This window comes from Eurytemora carolleeae, unplaced genomic scaffold (assembly GCF_000591075.1).
Source record: "Eurytemora carolleeae unplaced genomic scaffold, Eaff_2.0 scaffold40, whole genome shotgun sequence".
Lineage (NCBI taxonomy): Eukaryota > Metazoa > Arthropoda > Copepoda > Calanoida > Temoridae > Eurytemora > Eurytemora carolleeae.
This window is the reverse complement of record NW_019396035.1, coordinates 725,388-743,249: the sequence shown is the minus strand read 5'-3', so window position 1 is coordinate 743,249 and position 17,862 is coordinate 725,388. Positions and strand designations below refer to the sequence as shown.

At 35.2% G+C, this 17,862-nt stretch overlaps 1 protein-coding gene across 3 annotated transcripts; it reads left to right on the top strand.

The window, feature by feature from the left end:
• The first annotated feature begins 4,844 nt into the window (after positions 1-4,844).
• LOC111697880 (uncharacterized) lies at positions 4,845-17,682 on the top strand. Of its 3 annotated transcripts, XM_023468032.1 has the most exons (8): positions 4,890-4,978; positions 6,976-7,021; positions 8,976-9,107; positions 9,291-13,151; positions 14,318-15,301; positions 16,108-16,590; positions 16,827-16,909; positions 17,470-17,682. In XM_023468032.1, exons 3-7 carry the CDS (start codon positions 9,097-9,099, stop codon positions 16,903-16,905), a joined length of 5,418 nt encoding a protein of 1,805 aa, XP_023323800.1. In that variant the 5' UTR covers positions 4,890-4,978; positions 6,976-7,021; positions 8,976-9,096; the 3' UTR covers positions 16,906-16,909; positions 17,470-17,682. The 3 variants fall into 3 exon arrangements, with proteins under 3 accessions (XP_023323793.1, XP_023323786.1, XP_023323800.1); XM_023468025.1 differs by lacking the exon at positions 6,976-7,021 and having other exon boundaries at positions 4,845-4,978; positions 9,297-13,151; XM_023468018.1 differs by lacking the exon at positions 6,976-7,021 and having other exon boundaries at positions 4,845-4,978.
• Positions 17,683-17,862: the final 180 nt, after the last annotated feature.

Here is a 17,862-nt window from a genome sequence, read left to right as displayed (position 1 = left end):
ATACAGTACACAGGATATACAGTACACAGGATATACAGTACACAGGATTTAAGGTACACATAGAATAAGAAATATATATTTGAATCTATTAAAGGAAAAACTTGTTTTAAACCCTCCAGGGAAATATACCATGTGGCGAGACATAAAATATACTAAACCTTCCCACTCCCCTCCTTTCCCTTCAGTAATCCTCATCCCCCCCCCCCCACCCTCCCATCATATTTACCCAATCGGCCATCAATCATCCGTTTTTCTTCATCTTTAATCTCTTCTCTCTCCTAACCTTCTTCTATATATGACGTTTACTATCACTTTTATTTCTATACTATTATAGCATGTTTGCAGTCTTAGACATAGTATAAGAAATGCATTAAAACTCATTTTTTATTAGATTTATGTTGCTATTTATAACACTAAGACATGACAGTTTTGATTCAATAAATGTCTTTTTACAGTTTAATACTTTTTAAAACTATAATTTGTTGTCGTCTACTAAATAATAATTGAGGGCAGTCTAATAAAGAACCTTGGTCAATAGACGTTTTTAATATGTAGACTCGTTAATATTCAGTTTCACCTTTGGTTTCTGGTTTATTCAAAGAGAAAAGAATATATATTAGAGTGGAACTTACTAGAAAAAAGTGTAAAACGGCCATCTTGTTGTACTGTTTCCATACTGCAGGTGTACTTCACATATTTGTGCTATGTAACCTTTTGCTGGAATATTATTTTATAGAAAATCTAAAATTAATATTAAAAGAAAACCAAATTTTGAAATAGGCTGGTTTCATAAATGACCAATGATAATTTCATATAAACTCTGCCTTTTACTTTACAAACGATGATTTTCCGTTTTTATTCACCTAATTCATCTTATAAAGCTAATGTAACAGCTTTAAGAAATTCGAAATTGAAATGGATAGTCTAGGGAACATACTGTATTAATGTATTCTACTGCATATAATTTGTGAACATTTACATGATTTGTACACTTTGAACTCCCTTTCAGGCTGAAAGGAACTGAAAAAAGTCATACCGAGGGATTGTCTAAATTCCACTCTAATATATATTCTATTCTCTTTGGGTTTATTGCCTAATTTCTAAGTCGTGCTTACCATAGGTACAACCATAATCACAATATTGTTACGCTCTACCAGAGTAGCGTAGATAGATAGATACATACCTATGGTACACATATTTCCGTGTACTGCATACTGTTTATAAATACAGAGCGTCCCATATCATATTAGATTATCTCTAATCTTTAACACCTAAATACGCACATAATGCTCGAAAAATCTAGCATTTTCTGCAAAAAAAATTCTATTAGTCTTATTAAATTTTTCAAAATGATTCCTTCTTCTTAAATTTTCTGATTTGTCCCCCAAATCGTAATTTAGATCCATTGACGCGGTCTAATTTGATGTGGAACACACTGTATATTTGAATTTGAAGTACAACATATACAAGCATAATATGATGAATAAATTTAATGGCATGTTCTTTAGTGAGAATCCCTTTAGCTTCCCAAATCAGGATCTACTGTCTTCCTATATTAAAAAAAAGAATGCTAAGATATTGGAAAACTAGATAATTGTGGTTCTGTTTATTACATTTCAACGATTCAAAACAGGCAGATCACATTTTGAAAATACCAGGATCAGAGAAATATGGTCATCAGACACCCTACCTAGATACAATAAAACCTTCCCGTTCCTATACACCCTTCCTAGATATAATACAACCTTCCCCTTCCTACACACCCTTCTTAGATATAATACAACCTTCCCGTTCCTATACATCCTTCCTAGATATAATACAACCTTCCCCTTCCTACACACCCTTTTTAGATACAATACAACCTTCCCCTTCCTACACACCCTTTCTAGATGCAATACAACCTTCCCCTTCCTACACACCCTTTCTAGATACAATACAACCTTCCCCTTTCTACACACCCTTTCTAGATACAATACAACCTTCCCCTTCCTATACACCCTTCTCAGTTGCAATATAACCTTCCCCTTTCTATACACCCTTTCTAGTTACAATACAACCTTCCCCTCCTAACTCTTCATGGTAACAATACAACCCTTCCTATAAAACCTTCCCCTTTTGTTTACAACTGCATTACAAATGTTCAATTATCAATGAAAATTCATACCTTAGTGAGGTTTAAATGTATTATGAACGTAGGTAAAACCCAACGTATTACAAATAGTAGAGAAGAAAATCTAGTGGATACTTTTTAGGCATTCAAAATTAACATAATATTTAAGTACTTCAGATGTACGCAACAAAATATTTACAAACATGGTCTTCATACAGGGTGAGATAAAAGAGTCTGAATAAATTTTGTTAAACCTGGCTGAAATAAATCTTCTTTACTTTACACATAGTTGGTTGAAAGCGTGAAAGGACGCAATACCCTTTAGACCTAATTTGAGTAATTTATATCACAAAAAAAAGTCGTAGGCTTTAAAGGATCTCGAACTATTTTCTGGTATTTCCGTCCCAAAGCAGGGGTGACAAATCAACCTTTTAACCCGGTTTTTAAACTCTATAGTTCATAAACTGTTACAATATTATAACTCTTTTACTGTTACTAACCAACTTTAATTATTATTGTAAATGATTTCTTATCCTTCTTTTCTTTCCTCTCTCTATCTAGACATATATATTATATATACATATATAATATATATATAGAGAGGGAGGATAAATATATATATATATATTTAGTAACCAGTATGTTGGTTCTATACTTAACTTAGTTAATATCCCTTTATAGTTTATTCTATAAACCTCTTTATACTTATTGTCCTCCATATATCCCACCACTGGACTAATCCATATATTTAACCCGTTCCCCACTCCTTTATCTCTTTATTACTAGATAATTTACCCCCCTCCCTCCCTTTCCTTTCTTCTCCCCTTCCCCCCTCCTACTTATCCTACTCCTTTATATCTTTACCATGACATACTTTAACCCCCCTCTCTCCCTTTCCTTTCTTCTCCCCTTCCCCTCTCCTCCTTATCCTACTCCTTTATCTCTATATCATTACATACTTTAACCCCCCTCCCCCCCTCCCTTTTCCTTTCTCTTTATAAATTCCCTATAATCCCCTTCTATTCTACTTCGTTGTGTTAGATGTATGAGTGAGGGAGAGGATGATAGAGGATAAGTAAGGTTAGATGTATGAGTGTGAGAGAGTATGAGAGAGATTGAGTAAGGTTAGATGTATGAGTGTGAGAGAGGATGAGTAAGGTTAGTTGTATAAGTGTGAGAGAGGATGAGAGAGTATGAGTAAGGTTAGATATATGAGTGTGAGAGAGGATGAATAAGGTTAGATGTATGAGTGTGAGAGAGGATGAATAAGGTTAGATGTATAAGTGTGAGAGAGAATGAGAGTGGATTAGTAAGGTTAGATGTATGAGTGTGAGAGGGGATGAGATAAGGTTAGATGTATGTGTGTGAGAGAGGATGAATAAGGTTAGATGTATAAGTGTGAGAGAGAATGAGAGTGGATTAGTAAGGTTAGATGTATGAGTGTGAGAGGGGATGAGAGAGGATGATAAAGATGATTAAGGTTAGATATATGAGTGTGAGAGAGGATGAGAGAGGATGAGTAAGGTTAGATTTATGAGTGTGAGCGGGGGTGAGAGAGGATGAGTAAAGTTAGATGAATGAGTGTGAGAGAGGATGAGTAAGGTTAGATGTATAAGTGTGAGAGAGGATGAGAGAGTATGAGTAAGGTTAGATATATGAGTGTGAGAGAGGATGAATAAGGTTAGATGTATGTGTGTGAGAGAGGATGAATAAGGTTAGATGTATAAGTGTGAGAGAGAATGAGAGTGGATTAGTAAGGTTAGATGTATGAGTGTGAGAGGGGATGAGAGAGGATGATAAAGGATGATTAAGGTTAGACATATGAGTGTGAGAGAGGATGAGAGAGGATGAGTAAAGTTAGATGAATGAGTGTGAGAGAGGATGAGAATGGTTTCTGTAAGACTGCTGTATTCCCTCCTTTTCTGTAGTATCAAATACCAGTCCGTTTATAAGATTTATCAGGGTTTCAGTTCTAAACGTTTAAATTTTTTTTTTTACAAAATGATGCAAAAATTATTATATTTCCTAAAAAAAAGTTTAGAAAAGGGTTGAAGTAAAAAATTTATATTTTGGTGAGGTTCCGGGTTGGATCGATACTAAGGGTTACTCTGGGAGTCTCCACTTGTTGATTCTTCTATCCATTCTTTTATCATTATCTGAGAAATAGACGGGGGGAATCCTTTCATCTTTTAGAACACTGCGTATCAAGGTACTGGGGGAAACCCGGGAACACGAATTTCGACCAAAAAAGGAAAAATTTCAGGGTTTAACGATTTCGAATTTATTCAGTTACAGGCCGGCTATATTAAGCTTCAGATTCCTTTGTCATTACAATATTCCTTTTCTTTGATAAAATACAATTTGAAGTAAATATTGCAACAATTTATATGAAATTAAAATTTGATCCTTCGTTTTCTGTGAGTATTTATGTCTCCTTTCTTCAATTCTTATTCTGTCCTTCTCTCCTTTTAGCTCGGATTAGAGAGTATTTTGGCATTCGTCCAACTCAACTCTTAACCTAGAATTTGGGTCAAACTACGTTTAGATCCTATTCCTGAGATGCTCTTTATATAGAATTATCCTGAAAATAAAAAAAGCGGAGTCAAGGATGAATAAAAGACCTTTAAGATGCGTCCCGTCCGTTTCTTATTATTAACCCATACAACAATAGAAGTTGTAAGTTCCGGGATGGATGGAAAGAGAAAGTAAGTTTTTGAAAGTTTGCCAGGTTTCATTACTCTTCTCCCAGTCCCGGTATATTCATCCCTCATGCCGCTCCTCTCCTAACACCTGAGCCTAGGGCGCCTCCATCATGCCGTTCGTGAGCAGCTACGAGAAGAGTTTCAGCGGAACCTCATCCTTCCCCAGGTGAAATAAACGTGAAAAAAGTGATGCATCTGCGCGCGTAGAACTAATAATTTAGTTTTTACTAACCTGCACGATATTTATAAATAGACCATTATCCTTGTCACAAATTCTAGTTTAGATTGAGTGTGGGTTCAATAAAAATGATAATTTTATTTTCCTTTGTCGACTGAGTTTTCGTGATTACTTTTTATTCTGAGCAGAGCTGAATCCTGAAATTTGATCCACACCCTCATCCCTCCTCAGTCCTCATTCCCATTTTTCATTCTATACTCTTCCCCCATCCTTCCCACTATACACCGCACCCCCCCCCCCTGTATACCCAGGAGAGAACAATACGTGTAGATGAGAATAAAGATATTATTTTACATATTTTTGAAAAGCATACAGGGTGAACCTGAAAAGAGTGGAATTATTAAAGATTGTTTTTTAATTTGAACTGGGTTTGCTGGCATCAATGACTTTTTAAAGAGTTAATTTATCACTTAAAAAGCCAGTTAGATGGTTACAAAATAGATGAAACTTATGGGGATTCAAACAAAGAAGTGAATGGTGCACTGGGAAGGGATTGGTAAAGGGGGAGAAAGGATTGGTAGGGGGAAGGGGCGGGGACTGATAAGGGGGGGGAGGGAAAAGGGATAGATAAGGGTGGAATGATTAAGGAAAGGTTATGTTGTCATTGCTATTTACCCTGCTGAGTATAGATCGACTTAGCTCTTATCAGTTACATTTGTGGTAAAAATACATTCTGACACATTCAGTCATAGAGTATAGAATTCTCTTCATACGTGTATACAGTTTAGAACTCTCTTCATACGTTTATATAGTTTAGAAATCTCTTTTCATACTTGTATACAGTTTAGTACTCTCTTCATACGTTTATATAGTTTAGAATTCTCTTCATACGTTTTTACAGTTTAGAATTCTCTTCATACGTGTATACAGTTTAGAACTCTCTTCATACGTTCATATAGTTTAGAAATCTCTTTTCATACTTGTATATAGTTTAGTACTCTCTTCATACGTTTATATAGTTTACAATTCTCTTCATACGTTTTTACAGTTTAAATTCTCTTCATACGTTTATAGAGTTTAGAACTATCTTCATACTTTTATTTAGTATAGAACTTTCTTCATACCTTTATACGGTTTAGAACTCTCTTTATACGTTTATATAGTTTAGAACTCTCTTCATACGTTTACATAGTTTAGAACTCTCTTCATACGTTTATACAGTTTAGAATTCTCTTCATACGTTTATAGAGTTTATAACTCTCTTCATACGTTTATACAGTTTAGAACTCTCTTCATACGTTTATACAGTTTAGAACTCACTTCATACGTTTACATAGTTTAGAACTCTCTTCATATGTTTATATATTTTAGAACTCTCTTCATATTTTTATACAGTTTAGAACTCTCTTTATTCGTTTATACAGTTTAGAACTCTCTTCATACGTTTACACAGTTTAGAACTGTCTTAATACATTTATACAGTTTAGAATTATCTTCATACGTTTATACAGTTTAGAACTCTCTTCATACGTTTATACAGTTTAGAACTCTCTGCATACGTTTATAGAGTTTAGAACTCTCTGCATACGTTTACTTAGTTTATATCTCTCTTCATACTTTTATACAGTTTAGAACTCTCATCATACGTTTATATAGTTTAAACTCTCTACAAATAAGTTAATAATGTAGTCTAGAACTTTCTACAATAAGTTATATACAAGAGAAATCTCATTATAGGGTTATATTTCATACCTTTATATAAGTTTAGAACTCTTTACATATAATCATATAATAGAAAACTCTCTTCGAATAGTTGAAAACTCTCTTAAAAACTTCATTTATTTAGATATTATAAAACACTCAAACAATAAACGTGAACCTTACCACTTTATAGAATATGAAAGTTCTACATTTATTTTTTCTCTGTCAAAAGGTGTCAAAAAGATATAAAACTGTGTGCTAGTGTTTACTGGAACTATTTCTAGGACGATTCTACTGTTATTTTCTTTCCCCGGCTCTCCTATAGTCTAGGTAAGCCGAAGGAAGAAAACGTAATCGTAAATTATCTTCTTTTAACTATTTACCCCAGCTTTTAACAATAAACAATCAACTTTTTTTTTAAATAAATGAATACTATTCACATTAGGACGGAAAACTAACTTTACAAATTCAAATATATTTAAAATATCGTTTTAACAATAATTTTGCAAACTCGCGGAAAGGCACTGAGATCTTGCCACAAACTCTGATTTTAATCCCTGTATATTTGCAACCCCGTTTACCTTAACATATTGAAAACTGTGAATTCTGTCAGTTTAAATAGTTTAAGTTTGAATATAAAAGTTTCGCATCTTCGTATTGCAAAGATATAGGGATTAAAAATTGAAATTTGTGTCAAGGACTTAGTTACCTTGTTGAGTTTGGGGATTTTAGGACATTTCCTAAAGAAAGTTTCTGTGATTGCTAAAGTTATGCATTATAAACAAAGAGTTGGCATGTGCATTGTGAATTATGCCTGCGCAAATACGATAAACTGTACATTTACACTGTACAATACATTGAACCCTTTTAATGTACCCTGTACTATAAACTCTTCATTAAACTCTTCATCAAACTGTTAATTTTGCATACTGAATATTGTACAGTGCAGTACACAAAAGATTTAACACCATTGAATATAAAAACTAATATGTAAATTTAGCATTTAAAACGTATAGAAGAACAAGGAGAATGAAATGAGAAATCAAAAATTGTTTTATTGCCGACATAACGAGTTTCTCTAGTTTACATTAAAATATACAAAATCAGGGTCCCAGAACTTTGCATTAATCAAGAAATTAAAAAATTTACTTTCTGTGTGGAATATAAACAATCTGATCAAGATTGTATATATTCCTTCCAGAAGCTGCGATACACCTTTTTGTAAATATAGATTTATATGCGTATCAACTTTGTCTCAAATTACAACCGACTGTAGACTAAAAACGGGAGGCGTTATAAGGTTGCACAATCGTATTGACAACTTTATGTTGAGTGTAGTTTGTCCCAGCCTAAACGATGACCACGTGACCAAGTGGGTGACCATTCACTTCTCCTTGTTTTTCTTCTCAAATACGTCAAAGATTTGTTAAGTGTCAGAGTTGTAGCTGTTTATATTATTTTATGATATTACGTAATTTTAAAACCTATTAGAAGTTGCTAACTTCTATTTATAAATATTTCGTCAAAAACGTCTCCGAAAATGGTCATTAATCATTATAAAGAAAGTTGAGACTGCTTAAAGGGACAGTAAAGGAAAAATGAAAGGGGGTATAGGCTGAAAGCTAATCACTTTAGCTCTTGATCGCGACCCATGAAAGTCATATCTGATGTTCCTGTCTCGAGAAATTGATATAAAACTGTGTCAAATATATACGAAAATTAATATATATACAATTTTGTATAAAAGTAGTAGGTTTAAACAGAGCATATTCAGCAATTAAGCAACCAATCTGAAAACGATGATATCCCAGAGAAAGCTAATTGTAAATTATGTTTACTTTTATATTTGTTATTTCTATTTTCAATAGATTTCATTCATAATATTATTTTTACGTCCGTATTACTTGACCAGAAATTCCACCAATGGCAGTGCAGTAAAGTGGCCACGTGATACAGGGGGAGACAAGTGACCAGGATACTGCTCTGCCATTGGTGATAGTTCTGGTCACGTGATTTAAGTTTCAGATTTTCAAAATTTTACATATAAGAATTTTCGTATAATTTTAACACAGTTTTATATCAGTTTCTCGAGACAGGAACATCAGATATAACTTTCATGGGTCGCGATCAAGAGCTAAAGTGATTAGCTTTCAGCCTATACCCCCTTTCATTTTTCCTTTACTGTCCCTTTAAGAGTAGAAAATTCCTTAAAACAATTGATCTGACATTCAATATAGATATGTTTGCTGTTTCATACCTTATATTAACCCCTGATATGCTGTAGATCCTACGGGTCTGGATATTCATCCTACGAGAGAAAACCTAGCTGGGAGCGTCCCTCATCCCTTTACTCCACATCGGACTCATCCTACTCTAAACCAAGCTATTCAACTTCAAATGTCTACATGGCGTCCAGGTTCGGAGAAATATCCTTTTTTGGCCAGTATCTGCATTTTATTGTATAAAAACAGTCTGCACGCGTTTATGGCAACTTAAATGTTATAAATACACCTATTAACATTAAATTTACTAATCTTTAATCTTTACTTATTCCTTAATGCAATCTTTTTTATTAAGAATAATTTTGCTATATTTTTAGATCCAGTAACAATCTTTCGTCTAGTCCAGCCTACTCTTGGAGAGATAGTATTAAGACGGATAAACCATCCTACGAAAAACCTTCTAGGTTCGGAGAAGAGAAAACTAATCTTTACAGTGAGAAACCATCTAGACTTGCAGAAGATAGATCAAACTATCAGGATAAAGTTTCCAGGTTTGATACTACTAAACCGTCCTACTCCTGGAGAGATAATTTAAGAACTGAAAAACCCTCCTATGAGGAGAAACCTAAGTACAGTGAAGATACCAGTAGTAAACCTTACTCCTGGAGAGACAGCTACAGAAGTGATAAAACCTCGTATGAGGAGAAACCTGTTGTTGAAAGTAAACCTGCATATTCTTGGAGAGATTCTTTAAGGACGGATAAAGGATTAGAATCCTCTAATATTAGTAAAGCACAAGATATTTTAGATGATAATAGATTAAGTAGAACACTGGAAAGACGAGCATCAAAGAAGGAAACAGTTCCTGGATATGAAAGTGCACTTCAGAGAACCCTGGACAGATCATCAAACATTTCAGAGAGAATAGAGCAAACCTTGAGCAAACACAATGCAAGCAGTTATCAGGAACCTTCGGTCTGGAGAACTAGAGAGCAGAGCACAGCTAGGACGGATAGTCAGGATCCATCAAGATCCAAGTACCTACAGGACAGAGGAACCTCTCCTGAATCTGATGTTGTGCAGGTGAGTAGGATAGGACGGGACTCAGAACCATATTCAGTTCGGTTAACTAAATATGTGAACCCTGTGAAACAAGACATAGGTTTACAAACTGAACAATATTATCTCAAGAAAAGATCTGAAGCAGATTTAGAAAGTTTTGATTACTTTGATCATGTCAAGAAAACTATGCAATATATCACAAATAATCCAGTTGAAAAGCAAAAACTAGAAGAACGAATAGAACTGTTTAACTCTACTGATAAGGAAGAAAAGTTCTCCTATAAAAAGGCCGGTATGACGGGATTCCTTCCAAACCAAGAACCTGCCAGCACACCGAAATCTTATTCAAACGGAGTTAAAGAACCGGAACCTTTAGAGGAGAGAAAACCATTCAGGTACAGTGATAGGCTTCATAGTTCCAACTCAAGCTCCGGATACGGACATTCTCCAGTTCCTACTGGATTCGAAACTCTTAATGGTAACTCGACCAGTGATACTAGCAATGTAACCAATACTACCAACGGTTACGAGTCTGAATACTCTTCAAGAAAGAAACAATTAAATCAAGATCCACTCAGTTACCTGGACTCAATGGATCTGGATTCAGACAAAGAAGAAGAAGAAGTAAAACCTCCTGATAAAGTCTATGAGTTCGAGACGAAAACAATTAATAAAAAGGAAGATGATAAGGAAGAAAAGGAGGATAAAAATGAAGAGGAAGAAGAAGAGGAAGAGGAGGAGGGAGATAACTCTGAAAAAATATTAAACGGACGGCTAGAAATAGGTATTACAATTAATGATCCAAAACCATCCTATACTATAGATAAACATGAAGAACAAGAGAAACAAAATGAAGCAAACACTTTTATTGGAGCAACAGTTGATATTGATGATCTATTATCTAGAACTTCTCATTTCTTTGCATACGATGGATCCCCTGTAGAGTTCGAACAGGAGGCGACTGTTGAGGTCGGAGATATCAAGGAAGCTAAAGAAGCTCCGGGTGGTGATCTGAGTACTAATCCTACACCTAAACATTCATCCAAATATCTTGATGACGCGCCATGGTGGGAAAATAAGAAGGACGAGGATGAGGAAACGGAAGAGAAAGGAGAACACATAAACGAGGAGGAAGGGTCGGAACAGAAAGCTACAAAGAATGAAGATTATTATGAAGAGGAAGGAGTGGAGGAAGAGGAGGAAGATGAAGAGGAGGATGAGGAGGAGGAAGGAGAAGAAGAAGGCGACTGGGAATATTATTACAGTGATAATGATGAACGTCCAGAAGAAGAGCAGTTTGAATCAGTAAAAGAAGAAATCCCAAACCAAGAAGAGAAGGATGAAAAAGCAGGATGGATTATGGATTGTATGAAACAGATAATTCCCAGTATACCAACTAAACCTGCAAAGAAGGTTGAGGATTCAGATGACTCTGATGACCAGGATTATGCAAACTTTGATGAAATCAAGGTTGTGGAGAACGTTTACTCCGAGTACCATGGTTACAGAGATTGGCTAAAAGATGCAACGGTTGAGATAGGAAAAGAACCCTTGCTCCAGGAACTAGAAACTTCTGACCAAGTATCCCCTCAGGACCTGGAGAACCCCCAAACTGAGAATAAGATGAAAACCAAAGCTAAAAACCTTGTACAAAAGTTGAATGAATCCGACGATACTGCGCTGAAACAAGTTCTCTTTTCCCTTAAATCTCTGTTTCAATCCGAATCTGATTTAGTTTTTGAATTTGTGGAGGAAGGAGGATTAACTAGACTAGTAGATCTAGGGATAAATCAGAACGAATCACAACTACAGAACTTTGTTCTCCGGGCTCTAGGACAACTGATGCTTTATGTTGATGGGATGAAAGGAGTTATGGAACATATTTCTGCTATTGAGTTACTCTATAAGCTGATTTCCTCTCAAAATAAGCTGGTAGTTAAGACTGCTATCAAGTTACTTCTTGTTTTTATAGATTATAACGAGTCCAACTACCTCATTCTACTTCAAGCAATCAACAACGTAGCAACACAGGACGAAGGAATCCCTTGGAGTTATCTCATCAAATTAATGACCAATGAAAACTTTGACCCTGAGCTCGCCACCTTTGCTCTAACGCTCGTGAATAAAACGTTATATGAGATAGATGATCAGAATACATTCTACGAGCAGACTGATTACATGGAGGATCTAGGTATAGAATATATTACTGAGATGACGAGCGATGATAATTTCCCCAACTCGCTCCTTGAAGAGATTCAGCTGTATAACGTAGCACTGAAACAGGAGGACGGAGAACAAGTGACGGAGGAAGATATTTCAGCTTTGTATCAGGATTCATCTCTCCGACTCAGAACCTCGTTAAGAACAAAAACAAACTCCTACAAGCCCCGTAAATCTCTGAGATACAAAATATCCCAGGTTAAAAACGCAGAAGCAGATAATCAGGGAGATATCGAGGAGGTTGGGTTCAATGATCTCAAGAGGATACTCGCAAAGAATGGTTTACCTGTCAGTCCATCAGGAGATTCTCTAAACCAACTCACAGAGAGTTTAACACTGAGCGGGTTCCTACAGAAAGCCAAGGATGCTTTTATCGCTAAGATCAGCAAGGGTGAGACCGGGAGCCCTGTTCCACCAGAGAGTCCGCAACCAGATGAACGGGAAGGAGAACTTCAATGGCAGCAAATACAAACCAAATCTGATCGTCCATTAATTATCTGTGATCTTGACTTTACGGACCTCAAGTACGAGGAGGAGGAACAACAAGAGAATAAAAACATGAATGGAGTTCCAGTTCCTCCTCCACTTCCTCCCCCTGCTCCTCCCAAGGCTCCACCCCCACCCGGATCTACGGGACTACCTACACCCCTACCCATGGTACCCAAAGATAAAACATTGAACTCTATCTCTAATTATAGAAAAACTAAGAAAACAATAAAATTGTTCTGGAGAGAGTTAAGACAGAGACAGGATGGAGTAAATACGGTTTGGGACGAACTCCTTCCTATCTCTGTAGATCACAAGGTTCTGGAATACTTGTTTGAATCCAGGGGCAAGGAAACTATAGTGAAGGAGACAAGTAAGATTCAAACTGGTCCCGTCAGAGAAATTGTAGTTCTTGAACACAAGAGATCAAACTTTATAAATATTGGGATGACTAAACTACCACCTCCCAGGTAATATTAAAACCTCATAAAAGAACTGATTACTCTCCTTGTACTATCATAATAATTAGAAAATTAGATTATAATCAAATTTTCTAATTATTATCTTTTTGAAGCCTGATGTCGTAGACCTTTGATATTCCAAACAATGAATTCTATTAGCTTTAAATGGTCAACATTTGAAATAGCAAAAGCTTACACCATCATGTTGTAAAGATAAAGGGATTAGAAGAACATAGTTTGATGCGAGTAATCAGTTCCTTTCCTCTTTTCGGAACATTTACGAAATTTAAGAGAATTATAGCCAGGGATAAACGTTGGCGCTCTAATCTCTATCTGTAATGATCTACGATCTATGATCTTTTATTTATGATCTATGATCTATGATCTATGATCTATGATCTATGATCTTTGATCTATGATCTATGATCTATGATCTATGATCTAATCTTAGATTTTTAAACATTGATTATTAGTGGTTTACGATCTAGAGTATTGCAAAGCTTAATTTGAATTTGAATGTAAGAATAATGTTCTGTTTGTGAGTTAACATTAGTATTTAGAAAGCAGGAATTCTATTTATGCAACTCGACTAGAGGAATATTCTACTTTTACCTTGTATTGTTAGAACTGGTAGGAGTAGGAGTTTTCGGAGTTTGTCCCATCCTTGTGCTCATTTAAACTTCATTCATTCAGAGAAATACAGTTTTTGAATTTATAACAAGGTTTGTCTCCGAGCTAGTTTTTACTTTCCCTGACCCTGTCCCTACTCTGTAGCACTTGGCCTGCATGAAAACTTCCGGGAAAAAAACTCTCCTTGGATTCTCAGATAAAAAGTTTCTGCAGTAAAACTATATATTGTTAGCAGTCTGTAGAATTAACTCTACTTTTCCTAACTTGATGTTGAGGTTTGCCTTTCGGAGAAATTAAACAAAAAGAATTGCTTTAACTCAAATTGTTTGTTTATTTTTGTAAGTATACAGATTAGTTTTTAATGTAAACAAAGAGTGTGAGAATCCCTGTCCTAGCTCCAGGTCCTATTTCCCAGTGTAAGAAGGATTAGGGATTATCTTACCTGTAAAATGATACTGTCAGGTTTCTGAAGAGTGGTTTAAAGAAAAATCTCAATTTTATTTTATTTTCGATTTTTTATTGTTTTTGAACTTATTTTTGTGTAGGATTATAAAAGAGTCTGTGATGAAGATGGATAGTTCGATCATAAACAAGGAGGGGATTGAGAAGCTACTGACGATGCTTCCCAGTGAGGAGGAGATCAGTAGGATAGAGGAGGCCCAGGAGCAGACCCCGGAGCTTCCCCTGGGAACTGCAGAACAGTTCTTGATCACGCTCAGTTCTATTTCAGGACTAGAGGCTAGACTCAGGCTCTGGGCGTTTAAACTTGATTTTGTTGTTGTAGAGAAGGAAATATGTGAACCTCTAGGGGATCTCAAGCAGGGCCTGGATATACTTAAGTCTAGTGTTACATTTAACGCTATTCTTAGTGTTATTCTTGAAATAGGAAACTTTCTGAACGGAACCGAGTCTAAAGGATTTCAGATTGATTACCTGGCCAAGGTTACTGAAGTCAAGGACACGGTTCACAAACATTCCATGATGTATCATCTCACATTCTGGCTCCTGGAAAGCATACCAAACCTTAGTGATCTTTACTCCGAGATAGGACCAGTCACTAGAGCATCAAAAACAGACTTTGAAGAGCTTTCTTCTACCCTGATAAGGATGGAAGAAGAGTGTAAGAGCGCCTGGGATTATTTAAAAATAATAACAAAGTTCGATATAAGCCACGGAGATGGAGAGGGAGGAAACAAGAACAAAATATCGGAATTTCTAACCGACGCTGCAGAGAGAATTATCGTTATGCAGAAAATCAACAAAATTTTAAAGAAAAGTTTTCAAGAGTTTTTAATCTGGTTGGGAATACCAAAGAGTCAGACTCATGAGTTTAAGGTGAATCATGTGTGTAAAACTATATCCGAGTTCGCTCTTGAGTTTAGAACATCTCGTGAAAGAGCTCAGCAAACCTTAAAGTTTAAAAGAGAAGCGAAGGAGCGGAATAGATCCCGAGTTAAGCTCCATGAGCTTGTAAAGAACTCTTCCAAAGGTGATTTGAACCTACTGCTCGGGGAGATAGATGAACCCAGGTAAGCTTTCACTTTTTATCGCATAATCTATTTTGAAGAATGTTAATAGGATTTTCCACGCCTAATTTTGATTAAATTAAATCTGTAATAAATATAAGAAGGTATATGTTGGATAGAAAGGAGATGAATGTGGGGAGCTATGGAGGGGGGGGGGGAGTTAAGTAAAGATTTTGTAAAATAAAAGATAAAGTAGATAATCTAGAAGTGCAAAGGAGAATCTAATGGTGTCATTACATTTTTGGTAAAGAAATAGTCTTAGCTATAGAAAGAATAAATATTACCTTGCAGAAAACGCGCAAACTTAATTAAAAAATCAGATATTCCTTTTAAATTTTTAGATTTTTTCATCCTAGCGATACCAAATACGTGAAATATGACATCTCTGATTTGAAAATTTGCATCGCTTTTAAATTCAAAATTTAAATTTAAAAGGAACTGAGTTTTTGCCACAAACTCAAATATTCGTATCCCTATATCTTGGCAACCCAATGTCGTAGACCTTAGATATTTCAAACTATTAATTCTGTTAGATCAAATAATCTAAGTTTGAAATATCAAAGGTTTATTCTCACTGGTTGCAGAGATACAGTAATTAGAAAATTTGAGGTTGTGGCAAAAACTCAATTCCTTTGTAAACATGGAATGAATGACAATAGATAAATTGATCAGTTTAAATATTGTTTCTAAAACTACATTTGCACACTTGAAACAAAACATACAAAACAAAAACACTTACTCTTGCGATAAGTGCAATTTTGTGACGCAACTACTGCTGTAAAAATATTTTTACTATTTTCTGTTTGCAGAAAAAAGAAGAAGCACAGAGAACATAGGAGAAGACGAGAGGAGAAGGACGAGGTGGAAGGGAAAGAACCAAGAGAACGAAGACACAGAGAAGATGGAGAACACAGAGAAAGGAGAAGAAGAGAAAAAGAGAGCCTGGTGTCCAGGTTGGATGGAACTAGGAGCAGGGAAGACAGAGATATTCAACCTGTTTTGCCTGCTCCGTCGGATGAAACCGAAGGGGTGGGACGGGTCGAACACAGGCGGAGACGGAGAAGAGAAGATATTCCGTTAGAATCCACCCTTCCTGCAGTAGAACCTGAGGAGAAGGAGAAGAGACGGAAGAAGAAGGTTTCCAGGAATGTTTCTGAGCAAACAGTTCAACTAATGAACGGTCAGTCTATACCGGAGACTGAAGTAGATGCTGGTCTATTCCAGAGCTTGATGGATATGGGACGGGTTAAACTAAGGAGAAACGGAGAAAGAAGACGCTCCACAAAAGTTAGGTAGGAGAATATTTTCATAGTGTAAAATTAATAAGGTTAATTTAGTTTAGAAATACGCAATATTCAAAGTTTTTCTCTTACTCTGATTTCTTCTCTATAAACCCGGTATATTCTTTATAATCTCTCTAACTCTACGGTCAGTTTTTTTACTAACCCCAATTCAGGCTCTAATCCCATTAAGTTGTTCTCTAAACCTGGTTTTTCTCAAACTCCTCTCAAAAGTTTATTTTGCTCAGGGAGTCCTCCTTGTGTCCGGAACTGATGAGATCTAGGACTAGGGAGAATACGGACCGTTTACTCCAGGAACCAGATTGAACAGGTTATTCATTAACATGGAGAAGATTTAATTCTCATTAAATAATAAAGGCTATAATTGAAATTTATTTTATCTCAGTTTTAAATGGAAAAGAAAAACATAGAAAACTTAATAACTTGTCTTTTATTTTTAAACATCTTTATATTTTTTTGTATTTTACTAAAAATTTGAATCTAGTTTCCCAAATACCTAAACTGCTCCTTACTCCGTCCTTGATCTAAAATGTTGGGGTTCTCCCGGTTTAATGATACACATAAACATATAAAAATAAACACTGGATTCATGAGATTTTATACAAAACTAGAAATATATAAATACTACTGAAAGGGATTTTTCATGAATTTAGTGACGAAAACAAAGTAAAAATTAGAAATTATCTCGCGTATTTTAGAAAAAAATAAGTGGACTGGGAATGTGACCTGAAGTGGGAAATTTAAGCTAGTTCTGTCCGTTCAAAAGTTTCAAGCTTTGAATTTAATCAAAATTGTATTGATTCTGTTATCTTGATATAATCTTCGTTATTTGATCAAATATTTAGGATTTGATTCTAAAACATATTTTAGAAAATTCCTCGGATTTGTGCATTCCAAGATATATGGCAGAAACTTGTAGATCAACATAAACCTTCTCCTATATCAACTCTCAACTAAGACGTACTTGATGAATTCTAACTAGCATGGAGCTGTCAACTCAATTATAGATAATCCGGCAGTCTTTTAAAAAATATATATTGTACGTTTTATAATCTACAAAAATATATATAAACTATACTCACACACATATATATATGTATGATGTAAATATACATATTAATAATATTCAGATTAGTTATTCGTAAAAAAGATGAGTGATACAATCAGATTTTGAAAGTTAGGTTTCCGGCAATTTAAGCTGATCGTTTAAGTTCATTCTTTTGTTGTCGTAGTTTCAAATAATTTCTAATAATTTCAAATAAT

Excerpts from the sequence above, each read along its gene's own strand:
- LOC111697880 (XM_023468018.1), top strand. The coding sequence starts at position 4,923 with ATGCCGTTCGTGAGCAGCTACGAGAAGAGTTTCAGCGGAACCTCATCC. Across the intron at positions 4,979-8,975 it reads GGAACCTCATCCTTCCCCAG|ATCCTACGGGTCTGGATATT; the intron begins GTGAAATAAACG and ends GATATGCTGTAG. Across the intron at positions 15,302-16,107 it reads GGGGAGATAGATGAACCCAG|AAAAAAGAAGAAGCACAGAG; the intron begins GTAAGCTTTCAC and ends TTCTGTTTGCAG.